The sequence below is a fragment of the Serinus canaria genome, chromosome 7 (genome assembly GCF_022539315.1).
Source record: "Serinus canaria isolate serCan28SL12 chromosome 7, serCan2020, whole genome shotgun sequence".
NCBI lineage: Eukaryota > Metazoa > Chordata > Aves > Passeriformes > Fringillidae > Serinus > Serinus canaria.
Genome location: NC_066321.1, coordinates 27339464 through 27360927, shown reverse-complemented (window position 1 = coordinate 27360927; position 21464 = coordinate 27339464). Strand labels below are relative to the sequence as shown.

Genomic DNA, 21464 nt, shown 5'->3' with positions numbered 1-21464 from the left:
CGGTCCTCGCAGCCGCCTCGGCCCCCGGCACGTTCCCGGCACGCGTCGCGCTCCTCAGCTCCGCCTCGCGCCCAGCTGACGCGCACCAGCGGGGGACGGGCCTGCAACGGGCGGGGGAGGCACAGCCTGGCGGTGGCGCCGAGCGCAGGGCACAGCGCGACGGAGCGGCCCTTCCTCGCCGCAGCGCCTTTCCCTCACACGCCTCAGCCCGCCTTCCGCGGAGAAATCTCCCCTTTCCCAAACCCCTCTCCCCGCAGTCTCCGAATACTTTCACGGGATCGCTGCGACGGGGCGGCCGGGCGTGCTTCGTCCCGGCACCTCCCGCCTCAAGGCCCTGCGGCTGCCGGTCCACCCGCGCCTTCCGGAGCGGGCTCGCGGCCGCTACAGTGCCCGGAGCCCCGGCCGCTTGTGCCGATAACACCAGCGGGTGTCGGGCGGCACGGCTGCTCTGCGCTCCCCTCCCCGCAGCCTCCAGCAGTAGCACCGGGGCGGGTTGGTCCTGGCTGAGTTCCCCGCGGTGGTAGCTCTGAGGAGGGTGCCAGTATCACCCCTCGGAACCGTGCTTTGAAGCTCTGAGTCAGCCCAGGAAGCTCCCTCCAGCAATTTCACCATCACCTGGGGAGGCAAATCCCAGCTGGGTTTATCCTCCCAACTAGGGTGTGAAACAGGGAGGAAAACAGGGTAAAAAATCTGGCCTCTGTGGGAGAAAAACAAAAATGCCCGGGGAGGCAGTTACCTGTGTTTGGCTTACCAGGCCGTACTTGATGGGGGTCAGAACATAGTTTAGACTTGCAGCCATCAATGTGAAGTAAAAGTCCTATTTCAACTCAAAGAATCTTCCTGAGGTTCCCAAAAGACTCTTGAGTAGGCAGGCTAGCTTGAAAACAGCTGTGGGTCGGGGGTGACCTTGGAGATAAAATTTCTGGTCTGCTCAAGAGAGCTGGAAAATAGCACATTAATGACCACTCCCCAAAATACTCCAACTCAAAATATTCTTTTTTCCACCCTTATTGAACTGGAGGAGAAGAACCAATAGTAATGCTTGTGTCAAGTGTACTTCTGTGGTCATTTACTGAACAGCGCTACAACCTGCTCTCCTGTTCCATTATTTCATCCTGTCTGCAAATGCGTTTTGCACTTAGACTATCTCTGGTATTAAACAGGTCTGGAAAAAAGAGTCATTCAAATGCCAAACTCATAATCAATGCGGGTATGAAGGTGCAGCCTGACAAAAATCCTTGATCTGACAGCAGGAGCTGGTGTGCAGACAGGTGTGTGCTGAGAGAACCATGCCAGAGGGAAAACTGTTTTTCCAAGTGATCACATATGCACAGGCTAAGTCACCCCGAGACTCACTACTATCATTAGTTACTCTCATGGTTTACGTTTTCTCGGTGCTTTAAAGTAAATAATTCAAGGAAGAGCATCTTCACAATGTCTACCTTATATTTTAGTTGAATTCAAATATTTGTATTTTGTTTTATGCAAATTATACCCATCCCACCTAAACCAAACAGCCCTTCACATCATGTAAGACTCCCTGAGGCACAGCACAGACTTGCAGTCCTTATGGGACTCTACGCTGCTCCTTAATTTTTTTGGTGTTGCTTCAACACCTATCAGTTCCTGCAACATTATTCTTATCACACAGAATAAAACCCCATAATCCTAGAAAACTTTCTTATAATTCTGTGCCTGTAATATATAACAATAGAATGCTTAACTCTTACTATGGGATTTTGGTTATTTTTTTAGCTGAGAAAATTGTATAGAAGTAAAGGCAATTTTAGCAGAGCTGATAGGATTTTTTAGAAGCACTTATTTTGTGAGATTATAGAACTCTGCTGAACTGCATTCATTTTATGAATATTTATCAGACAGCAACAAAGCTTATCCTGAGAACAGCACTAAATTTTAATGATGTGAAAGGCAGAATAGCCCAAGCCTTTCATGTGCTTCATATCTTGATTTGGAGAATTTAAAGCGAGAACAGCTGAAAGAATAAACAAACATTCAGAGACATGAAAGTTTTTTTACACTTTTAATTGTTGTATCTTCTACATTATACCTCCTCCTTTAGTTAAGAAACCCAAATGTGGGACTTTTACATTTCAAATAAGACAGTTGTGATAAAAATGGGACTTTTGCAAATAAATGAGAAAGATTGAGCTATTTTTTACTGTGATGCTTTAAAACCTGAAAATTCAACACACCTATAAATGTAGCAAGATTAGGAGTAGAGCTGGTAAAAATACTGCCATGCATACAGGATTTGAATATCACAACAAAGGCTGCTGGGTTGCCCTGGTACTGCATGCCTGCTTCATTAAGGGAATTGTTTCCAGGCTGAGGGAGCCACCCTCAAAGGAAGTCAGGAGTGCAACTGTTTTTCCTGATTCCACATGTCAGCAATATATACAGCATGAAATGATTTCCCCTGCTGTTCTCTCCCACAAATTAAAAGGCAGTGCTGGACAGCAAAAAGGCAGTAAAAGACAAGAGTCTGACTGTGCTGGTTCCTGTAGGTTTTCACCTTTTGTCCTTTTTTTTTAGCATCAGAGAAAGAGGTTAAGTGAGGAAAAATAAACTGAAGAAAAAGCAAGAGAAAAAAATAGGGAGAAAAAAATTAATTGGGAGGAGGAAAAGAATTCTCCAGGCAGAAAAAGACAAGTATATTTTATGAGTAATACATAGGCCTTACAACAAATTGCTATTTCACTGATTCACTGACCTTGAAAAGACATGCTACCATTTCTGCTACTATTATTTTTTCTGTGGATAACAATGCTAGTTTTCCCACCAGCCTTTTAAGATCTTTTAATGGAAATATAAACCTTAATATATCCTTGTCAGAAGGTGTACCTGATGAAAGATTACTTACTTCCTGCTCTGAAGTTCATAACAATGTTTCTTAGGATGTTACTTGAAGATTTCCTTCTGTCTCTGTTGCATACACAACTGTATTAAAAGAAAAAATAAAAATATGTATCTTATGAAGATGTACACACTGATTTCTCTTACGGGCTTGTGGCTGGATTCCCTACACCCTGAGCCCAAACTGAAAAACCCAAGAGCTCTCAGGTATTCAAGGACTTGGAGGAGACCTCTCGAGGGAGTTAACAGTGCTTAGAAGCACTGATGGTGGTCACCTAAGCTCCTCTGTCTAAAAGTTATGGTCAGTGCTATGTGAAAAATGCAAAACTTACTAATTTCTGGTTATTTTTTCCATTTATTCAAATGGGTGTATTTCTCTTATATGATATTTCCATATTGCAGACCCTTTCCCCACAACATTCCCTTTCTTGGGTCGGGCACATCTCTCTTCTCTATGAGCTGTGACTTCTCACTTCCTCCCAGTTTCCACCATTCTCTCTAACCTTTCTCTCTAGCTCCTACTTTGTTTCTGGTTGCCCTAACAACACTCCTGCTCATCTCCTCTTGTCTCTGTCCCCATTATTTAAAAACAATTAGTAGATACATAGGAAAAACAAGAACTCAAAACATTGATTTTTAAAATGGATTGCTAATCTTTTCCTACTTAACACTGAATTTGAAGAGGTTTTTCCATATTGTTTCCATATTGTTTTTCCATATTGTTTTTAGAATCTAGCTTTATGAGGTCACTTATCTGTGTGAGCAGGATTTTTATGCTTTGTTTATTATTTTGCTCAGTTTGCAATTCACTCTTTTTCCTACATTTGGTAGAATACAAGCTCAGGGCATCTGTAGGCTCTGAAACGTTTTTTGCCTTTTGCTTTCTATTCAGTTCAAGGGGGTTTAAGTGTTTGGACAACTAGGTAATTTAAATTCAGTTTGTTTTATTTGTAGTGGCTCATAGGAAATAATCCAGTGTAAGTTTTGGCCCACACTATGGACCTTGGGATTTACAAAACAAGAGACATCATTCTTCCATTCTTCCTTAATTTTTTCCTATCCTCCTCCAAATCACAAACCTTTGAAAAGTGCTATGTTCAAGTATGGCTCACTGAGCCTCAGTGTGTTTAATATCTGCTCATAAAACCATTTCTTGGCACGTTTGAATATCAAACTTGCAGAGTATATATGAAGAAAGCTCTGTTGCCTTTTGACATCTGGAGTTAATACATCTGAATCTCCCAAATCTTGCTACCAAGTCTGACTGTACATCCATGATGAGATGAAAAGAGGGTAACTGGTTAGTATGAGAGGATTCTTCCAAACCACAAAGTGAACAGGGGACTCTAAGTTTGCCCAACACATTTTATTAGTGATTAGCCTGTAAATCTGTGTATTATTTGGGAGTAAAACACTCCTGGCCTTGTGTTTGCAGAATGCTTCAGTTGTGCTAATCCTGATGTAAAGTACAGTGGGAGTTGTGATAGTGCATTGATTTTAACCAACAGCTGATTGAACCCCACTCAGAAAAGACACAGATAAACAGTGATTAACAATTCTTCTAATTTATGCATGTCACACTCCCACAGTGGCAAATTTCAGGAAAATAAGCTTACTTAGATTAGTCATTAGGCTTTTTTTTTTTTCCACATTCTTCTAACCTGACATTAAGGAACATGAGATTTTGCAATAAAAGTTTAAATACACTTCAACCCTGATGGAAAATATTTTTAATCTTCTTAAAATCCTGTTCAATTAATACGAGAGGAATTTAAGTTATTTTGAGGATTACATTGGGATCATAATCAGATTGCCTTTTTTTTTTTTTTTTTTTGAGATGACTTCTCCTAATGAATTGAGAGAGATAGGCCAACTTTACACACATGAAAAAGAACTAAACATAGATGTTTTTAGCAGTTTTCAAATTCATGTAAGCCTGTGTTTGGAAGTGGTATCGAGGATTAGACCAGCCTGCATATAATTTTAGCTTCAGTTTAAAAATAAAGATTTTCCAGGGTATCTTTTCTCTGTTTGCATATACTACCACTTTAAATCAGTATAGAAGCTGTCCGAAATATTGCTGGGAAATACTGTCTTGACTGTTTTTCACAGGAAACCAGCATGAGGCAAACGTGGGTATAGCTCTTTCCTTGTGAGGCAAGTCAGGCACAGGTGATCTAAAGACAGCAATGCACTTTTAACACTTACTTGCTTCAGGTGCATCTGGTTTAGTATTTTTGTTTGGATCGAGGGGCAGTTTTGAAGCAAATCTCTGGATTATCCTAATTTACCAGCTTGGTTCACATCATGGAGTAGTTTCTGAGTGCAAACTGACCTCTCAGTTGAAACCATGAGCTATTGTTCTCTTCTCCAATGTGCAGATCTTCTATCCATGGGACTGGACCTGTACCTCCACCAGGAATGCCAATGGAATGGATTTCAGGCTCTCATCACCAACACTCTCCCCACACAGACCCACTGCTACCGGGTTATTTGATACTTTCCCTCACATCCTTGTCAGGCCCTCTCAGAAAGAATTTAAATAAATTATTTTTTCCTGGTGGTTAGGCTATTGCATAGCACCTCAGTGGTCCAGGATGATCATAATTAATTTATGTCCAACACCAGTTAGGCAATGAGGAAGGCTGTATGATTAACAGACAGAAGAATAGCCTAAATTCCATTCTTGGTATATTGACCAGATTTTGTCAAAAATCTTTGACTACAAATGGATATGAATATGACTCCTGCTGATGGTGGTAGCAATTTCCTTCTGAGGTAGTAAGATTAGAGACTGTAAGAGTAGCTTTTGAACCAGAATATTACCAGAGTACTTTCTATCCTTAGTAGGATGAATTCCTGGCTAATAGGTATAATTTAAAACTAATGCTGCTTCCCCAGCAACTGTGCAGTTCACGATAAGCCAAATAATCCCAAAAAATTGCAGGTAAGTGTGTGGGAGCCATGTACATTTCTAACACTGAACATATCCATTGAGCTAGCAAGGTACACAGTACACTTGAACCTACTCTTAAGTAATTTCCAAAGAATGGAGGAAGTGAAATACATCTATTGGATCATATTCTCCACAGCAGTTAACAGGTTCACATAGCCTGAAAGTTAGCAACAACTACAATTAAATTTCTATGTATGTGTCACAGCTGAAGAAATTACTAAAAGCAATGATCAGAGAAGTTAAAAAGAACTCTGTGAAAAACAGTCCTTGGTAAATGTTCTCATTAAGTGGAATTATACCTACCTTAAACAAGAGTTATCATTATTATCATTAGACTTGAATAAGAATTAATCTTTAAGACTCCTTCAAATCCTCAAGAAAATTTCTGCTACAATGTATATGACATGCCTTCTCTTCCCTCCCTAAAAAACTAGGCAAAAACTAAACATGGGCAACATGAAAAAACTTCACTGTTTGCACAAATGAATAAACTCTGTTTTACCTAGATTGTAGCATGACTTCTGGGATTATCTCAGGCTGTCCATTAAAAAGCAAACTTTAATCACTTTGGCCAAAAATCTGAAGATGGGTGTGACTTATGATGTGCATCTTCATGTAAGTGAACTTAATTCTTGGCAAAACATCTACCCTTGAAAATCAGATGGGAAAAAAAATGGTTAGTTATTTACAAAACTAAATAAGACATTCTCCCTTAAAAATTTTCTAATGTCACTTTCTTCTTTATACCTGGTGCCAAATTTGATGGAGGAATCACTTGCTTACCAGGAATCTACCCTTTCCTGTCAACAAAATTTGGTTCAGTTGTTGCTACCTCCTATGACTGTTTACAGAATCTATCTCAGATTTTACCCCTCTTTTCATTCCAGGCTTTACCTTATCTAGGCTCCACTCAGGCTTGGGCCTGTGTCTACAGAGTGAGCAGAGGCTATGAAATAGGATCAAATATGATCTAATTTGAGGTCCTGATTGTACCATTTTTCACATTTAATTGGCATATCTTTGGGGAAAACAATACTCCTAAAATAAAGGATTATTCCTCAGAGCTAAGAATTTGCAGGAATATTCTATAACAACAGCGTTTTAATTACTAAAAACCACTGGATTTGCCTGAAAGTATCAGCAGACTGAAAAGAATTTATCAGTGACTTCATCTGGAACAAGAACATAATTCAGACAAAGGCATATCACAAAATTCTCTCTTGTGAAGTTAGAGAAGACACAACATTTATACTACCTAGAAGATACAACGTGATGTGTAAGTATAGTGAAGCTTTTTCAAAGATCTAGGAAGCAAGACAAAACAAGAATTAACAAAAATAAAAAAGGAGCATTGAATCAATGTGTGTGTGTAAATATATTTAAAATATAAAAACTGAAAATATATGCAGTATGTTTTAAAATGAAGATTTAACTACATTTGCTTTGCACTGCATTTTGCAGTTGCATTTTTTTACATTGCATTTTTTACCCAGCCTAAAAGCTTAATTATAGCTTTAAAGGCAAAATATGACTTGGGGTTGCTTTGCCGAAATGTAAGTGAAACTTAGCAACAAGTACATATTTGTATAAATAAATTCTATCATTCTTTTTTTATTGCTTTATAATATCACATTCATGATGTAACAGCGCAGACACAATAACTCCTAAGACTTGAAAAAAATCACTTCTTTAAGAATTATCTAGCAAAACATTTTCTCGTCAATAGCTTTGCTTAAGTCTCATCAATGCTAAAATTGGTTATGATTTGCTGTCAGTGTGAATGCATATGTGAAGAAATCAAACCTTTTCCCCATTGTTTTCCCTGCCTTGTGAATTAGATGTTCATCACATGGGAAAATATGTCAGTTTTCACACTTCATCAGCCCTGTTCTCTTGGTACAGGAGAACCACTTTTGGCTCCCAGCAGAACACTTAATTTTAAGGCATTCCCAAAATGCAATGTCTAGGTGCAAGTACTGGCTTATGTAAGCTGTGCTTCAGCACAGCTCCAAGACAACACAACTGTATTTTCAGCCAGTTTGTGATACAAACTACGCCCACTGAGGAACAATTGTGTGCCTTAAGGATGGAGATGGAGCAAAATGAGTGTAAAAAAATATCCACATTAAAATAGATATTGGAGGCACTTGCTGACTTATGTTCAGACAAACACGTAGATGTTTTTATCTATCTTACCTTTCTTAGTCTGAGTGAAGCCCTTGACTCTTCTCAAAAATCTGTTCCTATCTTTAGCAGGTATGGACAACACAGCAGTGTTTTTGTACAGGGGACTACATGAAACTGAACACAGAACCAGTGTTATATACACTTATCACCAACCAATCTTGCTTTCTTTAAACTTTCCACGCAAGCACTTTTACTGTAAAGCTTCCTTTTGTCAGCTCTCTTTTTTATTACACATCAAGAAGTACCAAAACCAATTGCTCTTTTCCTTCATAATTCATGGTTCTCTACCAAGAAAAGCAGATAAATGCAGATGCCTCAGAAGCATCTAGAGGTGCAGTCAGAAAAACAGACAACCTTTTATTCTCTTCTACAGAAGAATTTAACTAAACCCTCACTTAGCTGTCCCATACATAATTCTAAAATCTCTGCATCTTGTGGACAAACAGATAAAAACTACAATTTGTTCAGTGTTCCCTGTAGGTTTGATTTTTATGAAAATTAAAATCTGTAGATTCCCTGTAGACCTTTTCCAGTTAAAGACTTCAGGTGTCAAAGGTTGTGATATGGGGGGAGAATTAAAAGGTTTTAAGCCTTTGATGTCAGAAGACAATTCATTTGACAATAAATCTCTAATGTTAAATGTGTAAAACATATCCTAGGAAGGATAAAGTGCTTGAATAAGTTATACACATCTGTCTGTGCAACACACTGCAGAGTTTTTGGCAGATGCAGACTTCAGCTATGACAGCACAGTGTTCCCAAATAATTAAACCAATCATTAAATTTAGTATAATTTCACAACATGCAGAAAAGATCTGCAACATATTTCTACATGAAGCAATAATTCCCTCTATTAAAACACTTCACGGTAATTACCTTCTCTGTTGTCTTTAAATTAGTCTCCTTAGGTCAGTCTGTGTGGCAGTATGTGGATATGTAATAAGGTTTTTTTTTAGATGGTTTGGGGCTTTTTTTCCCCCCTTTGTGGGTATGATGCTCTCTGTCTTCTACAATGCAGTTTGGGAATAAGCCCTTAATTCCCTTAGTTGCTTCTCTTCAGTATTGCTTAATAGAAAATATTCACATTGAAGAAACATTTATATCTTCTTTTAGTGTTACTTATTTTGTGACTTTTTTTATCTGAAACAAAGGAAAATAACTGTGGTATACATGTATTTTTATATTTTAACATAAAATTTAGAAGGAAGCTAATGAAAAAAACTTCAGAGGTATCTAGATCTGTCCCTCAAATAGCATGTTTTTGTGTTGAATATGATAAATGCTTCAATACCCTTGACAGAAATTCTAGACCCTTTTTTAATTCTAAATTTATATATTGTGTGTGTATATACACATATTTAAATTTCACATCCTTTAAGTAGGAATTATGCCCTGTAGCCAGGCATTTGCTAGTACTAACGACTGGTTGAGGTAAGGAGGTTTCTCTTTTATTTTCTTCCTTAATCAGTGTCTGCCAACAGGTGCCAAACACATTCATTAGGGAATTACTTTAGAAAACAGGGAGAAATTAATATTCCTACAGAGCCTGACTGCCTTTAAAGCTGGTAACTGTAATTTTGAATAGCCTTACATCCCCAGTGACTACCTGCTCGCCCAGCCCGACCCGTTCTATTTTCCATCTCACTGTATAATCTCTTCCTCACCTCTTTCCTGGGCTTTCACCCTTGTTGCACTCAACCCCACCTTTCCTGAGGTGCCCACGTGGATAATCTCATAATAACTAAATACCCCCTGAAGAATTACAAGGGACAGCAGCGCGCTGGCACGAACTCTTCCCAAGGCCGCCCTTTCCCGGAGGCTCCCGTTCCCCGCACCGGCCCCGCGGCGCTGCGGGAGCGGCCGCCAGGGGGCGCTGTCGGCCCTGCCAGGGGCTGTGAGGGGCAGGGCAGGAGCGGGACCACCCCGGGCCGGCGGCTGGGAGCGCGGCGACCGCACAACCTGCTTCGCTTTTGGGTCGTTTTTAAAAAGCGGAGGAATGCCAACGTGAGTCTTCGACGTCTTTTGTGAGCTGTGTCTTACGGCTCGCATCCACTCTGCCGGTCCGCCGTCAGCAGCCTCAAGGTGCCCCTTACACCCGCAGCCCTCACTACCGGCGCTGGCAGCGTCCCCGTTCCGACCACGGTGCCTCCACTTGAGGGCTACGCGTGCTGCAGGGTATTTAACCTAAGTCACCCCTTTCACCCGCTGTTTTTACCCTGGCACTGAGGCAGCCCAAACCTGCCCAAAACACGCGCGGGGAAGCATTCCCGCGGCCGCCCTGGCGCACGAACGCTCTCGACAGGCAGCACGGTCCTCCATAGGCCCTCTCCGTCAAGGTCGCGGCGGGGCGACCAGGTGTTACAAGTCCTCCTACAGCGCCCCGGCCGCCCCCCGCGCACCGCCCCGACCGCCCGTCCAGGCGTCCCGCGGGCACGCCCCTCCCCAGGGCCATTGGCTGCCGCTGGGCCGCCGGGGGGCGGCCGCGCCGCCGATTGGCCGAGCTCGCCGTCCGTCAACATAAGCCCGGCTCCTGTCACAACAGCGCGGGGCTGTGGCCGCACTTCCTGCGCGCTCCTCGCGTCCCCCGCCCCGCTCCTCTGGCTCCGCGGAGTCCCTCGCGGGCACCCTCCGCCCCGGGGACGGACATGGCTCCTCCGGGGAAAGTTGGCGCTACCGCTGCAGTGCCGTGAGAGGAGCGCCGCGGGACGCCGTCCGTTCCTCCGTCCGTGCGACTCCCCCGCCCTCTCAGCTGCCCGGAGAAGTTGACACCGCTCGGCGGGGCGATGGCAGAGGCTGCTGGCGGCAGAGAGCAGCCGGCGGCGGGCCGTGCTCCTCCCGATGCCGCTTACCGTGCCGAAGAGGAGCCCGAGTCGGCATCCCTGGACGCCGGGGGCAGGAGGCGGGAGCGCCGGAGCGGCGTTTCGGCCGTGGGTACCGCGGAGCGCTTCCCCGGCGGCAGCCTGGGGCCAGCGGCAGCGCCCGACCCCGACGCCTGCCTGCTGGAGGCGGCCAAGGCCACCCCGCGGAGGAGCAGCATCATCAAGGTAAGGGTGTGCCGCGCCCCCGGGAAGTTTGCGCGGGTCCCGCCGCCGGCTCAGCCAGGCGGAAGCCGCCCTTCGGTGCGCCCCTGCCCCTGGGAGGGGGCCGGGGTGGGCAGAGGGGTGGTGGGACCCCTCCAGGGATGGGCAGCCCGCACCCTCCGCGCAGGTGAAGCGGCCGCTCCGCCGCGCAGCGCCGCTGCCCTGCCTGCGGCGAGCAAGGACGGCTCGCCGCCTTCCCGGAGCCCCCGGGGCAAGGTGCGTGCCCGGACGGAGCGGCTCTCCGCGGTCTGTGATGGGGGGCTTCTCCCGCCGCCGCTGAGAGGGGTCGGGGTCCCACCCGCGCTCGTGCATGACCCATGGGGCAGCTTCCCGCCTAGTTGTAAAGTTTTTGCATAGCTCGTATCTGTTCTTATTTAATATTTATGAAGCACCTGGAAGGCAGAATAAATAGGTTCTACAGCGCTGGCTTTCTCAGCTCTTGAGCAGCAAAATATGCAGTGTCACAAATTAACAGGAGGTGTGTTTGGAGACCGGCTGTAGTACAGGTTGTTGCGGAGCAGCACCGGGTGTTTAGCACCTTTAATGTGAAATTAACACGTCGGGCGTGACCTTAAAGCCTCCGCCTTTGTTATTGTCTGGTAAGGAAAATGGTTTTATGATTATGTTGATTCTTATTTTTTTTTGCGGTTTATTTTTTTTAATAAACTCTATAGTTTTGAATTAAATGGCATCTCCTTGCAAGTATGTAGGCTTAATCGACAGTTTCTGGGGAACCGATGAATGAAATCTCCTGGGCGAACTTAATTTAGCACATGGTCACACGTGATCCTCTTGTTAGTGATTTGCAGTTGGAAGGCATCTGGAGAACAGTGGAAAAGAAGACTTCTCATCTTTAAATGTGTGAAGGCGCTGGGTAGAGCTCTACCTTAATGCTGGAAGCTCAGGACGCCTGCTTAGCTCTTGCAGCTCAGTCTGTCTATTCAACAGAAGAACACATACGCGAAATACTTGCTTTTTGCATTTTAAAGCTATAAACGTTCAGAGGAGGCCGAGGTGGTTAAAAGCAAAAGAGCCTTGAGGGTCCTCTGCAACTTTCACGTTGAAGTATTAACCCATTAAGTCCAGCAAAGCGTTAGGGGTGGTTTTAGTTTTGTGAAGACATCTACTATGTCTTTACATGGGAATGCTTCCAGTTTGAAGTTGCATAAATGTATAAATGCTTTGCTAAATCAGGACCAATGTTCTGTAACTGTATGGTGAGGAGATGATATTTTATCTTAGGGTTGTGTGAAGGTTTCAAAAATTAAAAATACACAATCTTGGATTTCAGTTAAAAACGTATCATTATTTTTACAGACTAGACCAGTTCTATACTGTCATAAACGGTGTGTAATTGTTAATGACTGAGTAGCATTTTCATTACTGGTTGGTAGCTTGATATTGATAGTTTAGCACATCTGATAATGATCAGCACGTTAGCACATAGTGCTAACGATCACTCTTCTAACTGGAGGAAGTTCCTTGAGGCACATCTCAGGATGGTGTTTAGAAGGAGGAAGATTCCTGACAGAGGTAAGGAAGTATTAATGTTCTTATACAAGGAACTGGTATGGCATCATCTAAAATACTGACTAAACTCAGTGTCCTGTGCTTGGAATGGTGCATTCAAACTGGAGCAGATGCACAGAAAGGTAGCTAGGATGGGCTGATAAGGTTTCTGGATTGAATACTGTATGAGGGGAAAACTAGATTTCTTGGACAAAAGCAAAGGACTCTTATGTGTAGATCAAGTCTTGAAACTAGAAAATTACTCTGGGCCCTGTGAGGGTTTGGAATGGTCTTTTGATAGGAGTGGAATGAAAAATACCATTGTTAATGTTAAATTTAATTGTTAAATAGATGGATTAAATTAAATAACATGGCTGTGTCTCATAGCAGGTGTCTGAACTTGAGAATTCACAGGCTGTGCATCTCTAAGGCATAGTGTTGGGACCCCACAGAGAGCATTGCATTTCTTTTCCCTCAAGGTTATCTCAGTGGTATATATATGTGTTTTGAATCATAGTTTTCCATTGGCTTTATACTAGGGAATACCATTAACTTTGGGTAGGAATTAAATAATGTATTTGTCTACATTTTCAGGAATTTCTAATGGACTAGGACATATTCATCAGGTGTTAAATGCAAATTTTAGTTGGAATTAAGATAAAACCCTCCAACTTACATTTTTTATTTTTTCAGGACTTCAACATGCAGGATTTCTGCACAAGCATGAAATTTATGTTTTACAGGGAAATGAATTTTCTAATGATTTATTATATTTATTTTACTCTGAAATGTCCATATGTTCATATAAATCTGTAGTCAAAATAGTATTCCATTGCTTCCTCTAAGCTGATCTTATCTGCAGAAAAATGTGACTTAAGAAAGCAAAGGAAGTTGCACAGCAAGGACAAGCTCTTACTCCGCAGGAGTTGGGCATTCTTGCTCTGTTTTCCCCTTTATCTCTCAACTATTTAAAGGTGTACTTTAAACATGAGTGGTCTTGCTCAATTAAGTGAAAAAGTTAAAATTCTGTAAATTTAGATGGTCAAAGTACACCTTTAACAGCATTTTTTTCCACAGCTGTCTTTTGGAACTCTGGAAGTCTCAAGGTTAGCATCTGAGAGTTCAATTCCAGTGGAAGCCAGACTTGCTTACATTGGAGTGTTCTGGCACCCACAGTATAACTGTGAAGTACAAAGGCTGAACAGGGACTTGCTTTAAAAACCTTCCGTGCAGCAAAATCCACTTGGTATATATTGCAAGTAAAATATGAACCCCTCTCAATAATCTTTAGTGCGTTCATGTGCTCTATATTTGGCTTCGGAAACAAGAGAACTCATTTATATAAAAAGAACAAGTGTAGCCAGAAAATTGTTATTCCCATTTTGCTTTGCTGATGTTCGCAGCTTTGTAGATTGAGGTAAATGTAAAATAAGATTCATGAGAAATAGTTGTAGCTGCTCTTGTGCATTAGGTTGTTTCACTCATGTGCATTAGTTGTTTTTTTTTTTTTTTTAGGTTTTGTGTTTTTTTTTTTTTTTTTTCTAATGCGAGGAAGAGGTAAGTGGTCTTACTGCAGAACTGGAACGAGAAAGGGAGTTTGCCAGGAGGAACCTGAAATCAGCAGACAAGAATGCTTGGAGATAAAACTAGAGAAATGGCAAGAGATCATAGAACTTGACCCGTTTTCTAGGAAGTCTAAAGATGGAGTATGTGTTGATTAAATGGTTTGCCAAGTGGTTTTTTGTTGTTGTTGCTTGTGAATAATCCAGGCCCAGTTGTTTGCAAATAGAATAATAATTGTGACCACGTTTAGGCCAGGAGAGCAGAAGACAGTGCTTGGAGAACTGGATTTCTGCTTTCTTTGCATGTAATGTTTTGCAAGCCTTCCTGTGTAGGGGGGCTCTAAACAGAGTAAATGAATGTTGTTTTCCTTCTGGCATGTTCCTTCTGCCATTGCCATGTATGAGCACTTTAATAAATGAGTAGGAAGGCTGTGCAATTTGTTATGTAATGCTACTGAAATACTTTGTAGCTTTCTACCAAAATATTTCTCTGTCAGTCCTTATCAGGCATCTCTCTCTGCTTTGTTTGCATGCAAGACAAACTTTTGGGATCATGTGTTTGTTTTCTTCCTGGATCTTTGTTTTCAGATACCGTAGCAGATAACGCAGCAGACTGTGCCCATGAAATGAACTTGAAGTTGCAGCTGCAGGCTCTCTAACTCAGACTTTAACTTCAGTCACAGTAGAGCTGTGAGTCCTTTCACTGAAGTTCTTCCAAAGGCTATTTGCCTGCTTCATGTAGAGATTTCCTTTCCTTTAAAAGTCCGTTGAGTTGTCCTTGCTTATAATATCCTACTAGCCTAAGAACTGCAAGTTTCAGGGTTTTGCAATTTAATTAATCAGTGGAAGTGTATCAAGATAGCCAGCTGTCTTATTTCAAGACTTGTATTTATGCTTTTGACGTTCTCAGCTTTAAAAAAAACCCTCTGCAATGAAAGCAGTGAGGCTTAGTTTCTTTCAGTTTGTTCTGATGTGTGGTGACAGAATTCAAGTATTTTAAATACCTGCCACGTCTGTCTATGCAACATAACTATTTAAGACTGTTTTCAGCAGATTGTAATGATTCTCCAGAAGCTTTTACATAGCTTTTTGTTGTGTAAGCTTGCATTTAGGCACTTGATGCTTAATAATCTTTAACTATGACTATCTAAGATTCATTAAAGCTGATAAACTACTTGATAGTCCAATGCTGATTTTATCATGAATGCATTCTTTTATGTATATGTACCAGAAGGAAAAAAGGAGAATATGTAAGTTGACTTTACATTAAATAATGTGCTAGAGCCTAAAAAGGCATTTAGAAGGGCAAGAATGGCATGTCTAGCCATGCAAAGACTGCTACAAAATGGGAAATTCACCAGATAGATCTGGAAAAAGGTAACTGGTGGGTGATATTTTTATGTTTGTAAATTCCCAAACATTGTGGGAAACAAGGACCTGATATTCGCTCTCTTTCACAGAATGTAAAGTCAGGGAAAAAGGCAGTGGTAGTTCTTTAGCAGCAGGTTGAAAATAAATGACAGTATTTCCTGATGCAGCATGTGAGTAAATCATGCACTTTACAGCCCCAGAAATCTGTGCAGTCAGACATGTAAGTGGGTTTGAGCAGGTTTGAAATGACAAATTGATGAAGAGAGCTTCACAATGCACCAAAAGCCTCTGGCTTTGAAAGTTTCTAAACTACAAGTGCTTGAACTCTGGGAAGCCACAGCAAAGAATCCACCACTTTGTACTTCCTTGCTTCTCATGTGTCTCCCCAGGCATGGACTCATCTTGGGATACCAGCCTAGGTTAATCTTTATGTCACCCTGTTTGTTAAAAAAACTTAAATTAATTGTGAAAAGACCCAGGAAACTGGTTTCTATTACTGCTAGTATAAAATTAGAAATTTGTTAATTTAATTATTTAGAATTAATGTTTGCCATCTTTACAGAAGAGAAGTGGTTTAAAGATATTTTTTGGATTGCTGTGGCGTAGCTGTTTATATTTTCTTAACACTTCACCTCTATTTCATATGCCACTGTTTTTCCTTAAGCATCTATTCAGGACAATTTTGGACAGAATAAATGCTGGTTATAGACCTGCTTTTATCAAATGAGTCATGGCCAGTAATTAGTATCAGTGAAGATGGGCAGTTTTTCTTTGAACTGTTGTGTTTATCTCTGAAATACATTCTCCTGGGGGGCAGTGGGCATTTCAGACTGGGGTTTAACTTCCATCTCTTTCCTCTTTGTTCTTAAAGCAGCATCAGTAGATCCAGTATAGCTGTGGTTAAATTGGTAACACTGTAGTGAGAGAGATTAAGGTCTTGTGGAATTTTTTTGTGTCAAGCTATCAATAATAATTATCATAGCAATGGAAACCACTATATATAAAAGGATTCAGTGCAAGATTTGGGCATGTGGGTCTTGGGAAGCTGTCCTAAAGGCTCATCTGGCTAAAAGTCTCCTCAAAGTTAATGGGTGCCTTTACACTGACTTGTCTAAACTTTACTGCTGGAACAATTTTAAACAAGCCCAAACAACCTACATCCAGGTCAAACTGCTTCCTTTGAAGTTTATAGCAAAAATGTCTGCTAACTGTGCTAGTAGTAGTCCATACTTCTTGGTTTGGTTCCATTTGGCACGTAATGTAACACGTGATCTCAGGGAACATGTGGGTACTGATGGATAAAGCCTTGTGTTTGGGGTGTTTGTCTGTACCAGTTCATAGCAGTCAAGGTCATTTGAGCGTCTTGTACTGGAATAACTGAAAGGTGACCTTTCTGTAGGATAACAGCAGGTCCAGTGGTCTGCAAACACAAGTTCTGGCAGGCTTTTTCAGGAAGTTGTTTGATAGGTTTTCTAGGTAAGAGGTAGGAGCTGTTAAGGTTGGCAGTAAGAGATGAAGTTGGTGATACTTACTGAGTTGTTTTTAAATTATGTGCATAAAGACTTTTGTGCAGGAATACACAAATGATTAAAAATAGCATTCTGATGAAGTAATGGGGCTGGTGGACAGAGCAGTGGCAGAGGAGGAAAGCTTTCTATTGCTTTCCAAATATGTTAAGCAGCTGTTAATAAAATTACGTTTTCGTACCTGTGTGGAGATGCAAATCCTGTTTCTCATGCTAATATTTTATTCATTTTGTAGTTCCACTGAGATCATCACCATCTGTAACAAAAATGTTTTAATTGAGTTAATGTTTTTTTTTTTTTTCCTGTTCTTCCCTACAGTAGATGCGGAAATGCAGGCAGTTACTGTAGAACCAATAATACATCTGCTGTGGTGAACCATTTAGCTGGTCATTCTTGTAAACTTAATCAGCATATTTGATGGGTTGGTGTAATTTCTGGTAATGATGGGTGATTTTTCTAAGATATGACGAAGGATGAATAATATTAGTTTTAATAACACATGTATGCTAGTTTGTTTGGTTTTTTTTTTAGCTAATGTGAACTTGAAGGTTTTGACATGCATGACAATTCAAGAGCTACTCGGACTTGATTAAAAAAATAAGTGCCACAAATGGCTAAATGCCTTTAGTAAATGCTAACATGTTCTGAAGACTCATAAAGATCTTTGTATAGGTTGAAAATGTATTTACAATCAAAGCCTTATTCTTAAGTATTTCTGTATCATAAATATTCTGGGGTTTGAAGCCTACTTATGTAGAATCCTGTTTTCTGGAGGAGTCTTTGGTCCGAAGTTTTAAGTGATTATTAACCCCCTTCCTGAAATATGTTCAAATTGCTGAGATTATTGTAATATCTTCATTATGAATATCTTCAGTTGTGGTTCACTGTTTAGTGTGTATTTATTAAATTGAAAGTCTCTGACCATTAAGACTTTGTACTGGAATCAAACTGAGGTAAAATATTCCTCCTCTTCCAGAGCCACTTACATCAATGAAATTAGCATTGGGATTATTCTTTGAGGCTGCATGCATCAGGTAATGTTATTGTGGGATGCCTATTTAAAGGTGTATCTCAGTCTAAAAGCTAACTGGCACCAAAGTACTGTACTGTATTACTGTACTGAGGGGTTTTTAATAAATATTCTAGCTGTAAATGTGTACTGTGAAGATTGGATTCCCCTCCTGGGTGGCCTGCTCGGGGGAGTACTGACACACCATGTTTTAGACCATCCCAGCTCAAACAGCTACAGAAAACATTCATTAGTCATATTGAATTTTCTCCAGAAGCTCTCCCTCCTGCTAGATCCCAGTTGTCCTTCAGGCTGACCTATGTTATGCTGCTTTGGTACTTCTTGAAGGGGTAAAAGGAGCATGTGTTTGCTGCCCAGTTCTTTGTTCAGAGATTTGTTCACAGTGGAAATGTGAATACTTCAGAGTTGTTATACATTGATTTGTGTGGGTGCAAATGGCTGTAGAGGATGCAGAGGTGGTTGGTAATTGGAACTCACATCATCATTGGTCAATGGATGCTTGTTCTGGTAACTGGGATACGACTTCTGAATGGGCAGTAAGAATCTCAGTTGGACATCTATTCTTTATGAAGCTGGCTGCTCAACTGCATACCTTTCAAATAAGTCTAGTAATCTAGAGTAAAGTGCAGTGCTCAGCATTTATTATTTTATGGACCCAAAGTCTGTTAAGCTAATGTTGAATGATGATTCTCCCAGAGTCATTTGGAACTAATTACCTGTATTGTGCTTTAGGTGGACACAAGGTCTTTTAAATTCATTAGGTGGGTTAGTAATGGATTACTACTTTGTTTTGATTGTAGACTACGAAAAATTTTAATGCTATTTCACTCTTTCAGGTAGTTTGGAGGGTAAATACAACTAAAAAGGGAGTTCCATAAAATGCAGGATGCACTTGTGGTGTGAGATGACTGCTGCTCATGAAAATGTGTCAGTATCCATCTTGCTTTTGTCTATACTGGTAGGCTTTTTTTCCATTTTGTGTTGATGCATCTTCTAGAGAGTGTGTCTGCTTAAAAACCAAACCAGAGGAGCAGGCAGCCAGACAAAAACTTCTGCCAGGAGTATTGATGCAGAAGATGCCATGAATTTAAGAAATTCTGTGATAAAGGTCCTACTGCAGTCAATGCATTTTGAGGAGTAAGTGTGCATTGGAGACTGCCTGAGAATGACAGCTGCACCTTGCTTGCAAGTAAAAGGCAGGAAGTCAATAGCACTAAGAGGTAAAACTCCTTGATCAGGAATCAGATGCTAGTGCTTGAGTACACCAGAAAAGCCACAGGCCAGAGCAGGGTGAGAGCATGTCTAGAAGCTCAAGTGAAATTCAGAAAATTGGATTATATGTAATCAGAGTGCTGCTGAGAGCACGGCTGTCACGGGGAGCAGGCAAGGCTGAAATAAAACCAGGGAGCCTGGCTGGGAGGTTGGGCACTGGAGTGAGGAGTCAGCCAAGGGTGCACAAGCAGGACAGGGGTGAGGTGGAGGTCTAGAATTTGAGGAAGAATTTTGAGCACAGCCATGGGGATCACATTTGCAGATGCAGCTCTGAGCTCTGCTGCAGGGAAAGTCACAAAGGAAAATGACAATTTGTTGCCTGAGCTGGGTTGCTCTGGATTTGTGGTCTTTTGGGCATGTACCATGCTAGAGGTGTGTAGGTGTTTCAGAGGACTGGCTGCTGAATGATGTCAGGTTTGGGGAACCTGGAAAAGGGCACAAGGTGGCTGCCAGAAGCCAGAGGGTTTTTATGCCACAAACGTTTATGGCAGCTCTGGTTGAGAGAACCATGGGAGGATGATTGAGCCTTGGTCCTGCTCTTGTCAGCTTGGTGGTGAATATTCCTTGCATCTCTCTCTTCTTAAGTGAAGATTGCTGCCTGTTTGGGCATCACCTATTAAGCTTTCCATACCCCTGTAGCATTTAGGTGAGCTTACCATTGAATTTTAATGTCACTGTGATGTTATAGTTTTGTTTTCCTTGTTGGGATGATTTTTTGAGAAAATAGATGATCTTGGTGATTCTGTCAGTTTTAGCCTAGAAAAAGGAGAAGAATAATTTTTACTTAATGTTAATTTTTCTCTTAGGACACAAAATGCATTATGGGCAACACTTATCATAAATGTAGATGAGTTCTGCATTCTTGCATTTAAGTTTTTTACAAGCGGTAGTTCTGCTTGGAAGACCCATGTGAATTTTTTTGTTATTGTTATTCTTCTAATTTGATTTTATAACAGTTTCTATGAATATCTGATTAGAAGTTGCATTTGCTCACCTAGAGGGACTGCTGAACTCTTGGAGCGAGAGCTATCATGAGAAAGCACTGTGAATGGATTGCTGTAAGATCCTTCCTCTTTTTCTGAATGAGATTATGTAGGAGGTTATTGCATTTATTTAGTAAATGTAATAGTTTAATAAAAGTACTATGTTCCATTGGAGTATGACACACCTCCAGGCTACCTTGTGTAAATACTGTCATAAAAAATTCTCTGAGCACTGGCTCAAAAATAGATGTTGGAATCCATGCAACATAAGAAGAAAGACTTTCTGCAAACAGTTTGTGTTCAGTGGTAGATGGAGCCCTGTCCCCTAGACTGCCTGGAAGCAGCACAGCCTTCCTTGGGAATGGAGCCTTCATTTGCTGGAGCCAGCCTTGCTCTGTGGGTGACACCCAAGCACAGGAGTAAGGACAGGTTTGTCCTGGGACATACACATGGATGTATCCTGAAGGAAAGCTTGTCTTCTTGTGTTATGTAAAATTGGTTGTATTTGTGTATGAATTTGGAAGTGCAAGTTATGGCATTCACGTAGCTTGTGAATTTCTTCCTCAGTGTTATGAGTCACAGTGGCAGTTGCTCCCTAAAGCAATGCAGATTTTCAGTATAAACACAGTTTCTGCAGTCTGAAATCAGTGGCAATTTTCCCATTGCCATCAATGGAGGAGGGACTGGATTGAACACAAATAGCCAATCACTAAACCCTGTTATTTTACCTTACAATTTTCTTTTTCAGACTCTGAAAATGTGGTTAATTATGTTATGCTGTTTCTACTTTGAGCTAGGCAAGGTTTGTTTGGCAAAACTGTATGACTTTAAATATCAGCGCTAATACTGCTGAAGAATGAATTTTGGGGGATTATTTCTAGATAAGTTTTTCTTATTAGAAGCACAAAAAAGACAAAATTTTTATTAGAACTGATAAAAAAATAGATGACTTCACTCACAGCAAATAGATTTGTTTGTTTGCTTGGCAGTGCTGCTGTGGCATCTGTGTGCTGGCTGCAGGTTTATAATTCTGTTTATATTCAATACTTCTTTTGCTACATCCTTATGGATGAAAGGGAGGTACTCTCATACATGGTAGTGAGGTACACTGCTT

The 21464-nt window shown here is 41.3% G+C and overlaps 1 protein-coding gene across 1 annotated transcript in view; it reads left to right on the top strand.

Moving 5' to 3' along the window:
- Window positions 1–10576: 10576 nt before the first annotated feature.
- PLCL1 (phospholipase C like 1 (inactive)) overlaps window positions 10577–21464 on the top strand; it is a 180716-nt gene continuing 169828 nt past the window's right edge. Inside the window, exon 1 of the mRNA XM_030241869.2 lies at window positions 10577–11061. Coding sequence (XP_030097729.1) covers window positions 10801–11061 — 261 coding nt within the window. The 5' untranslated portion in view covers window positions 10577–10800. The remainder of the gene's footprint in view (window positions 11062–21464) is intronic.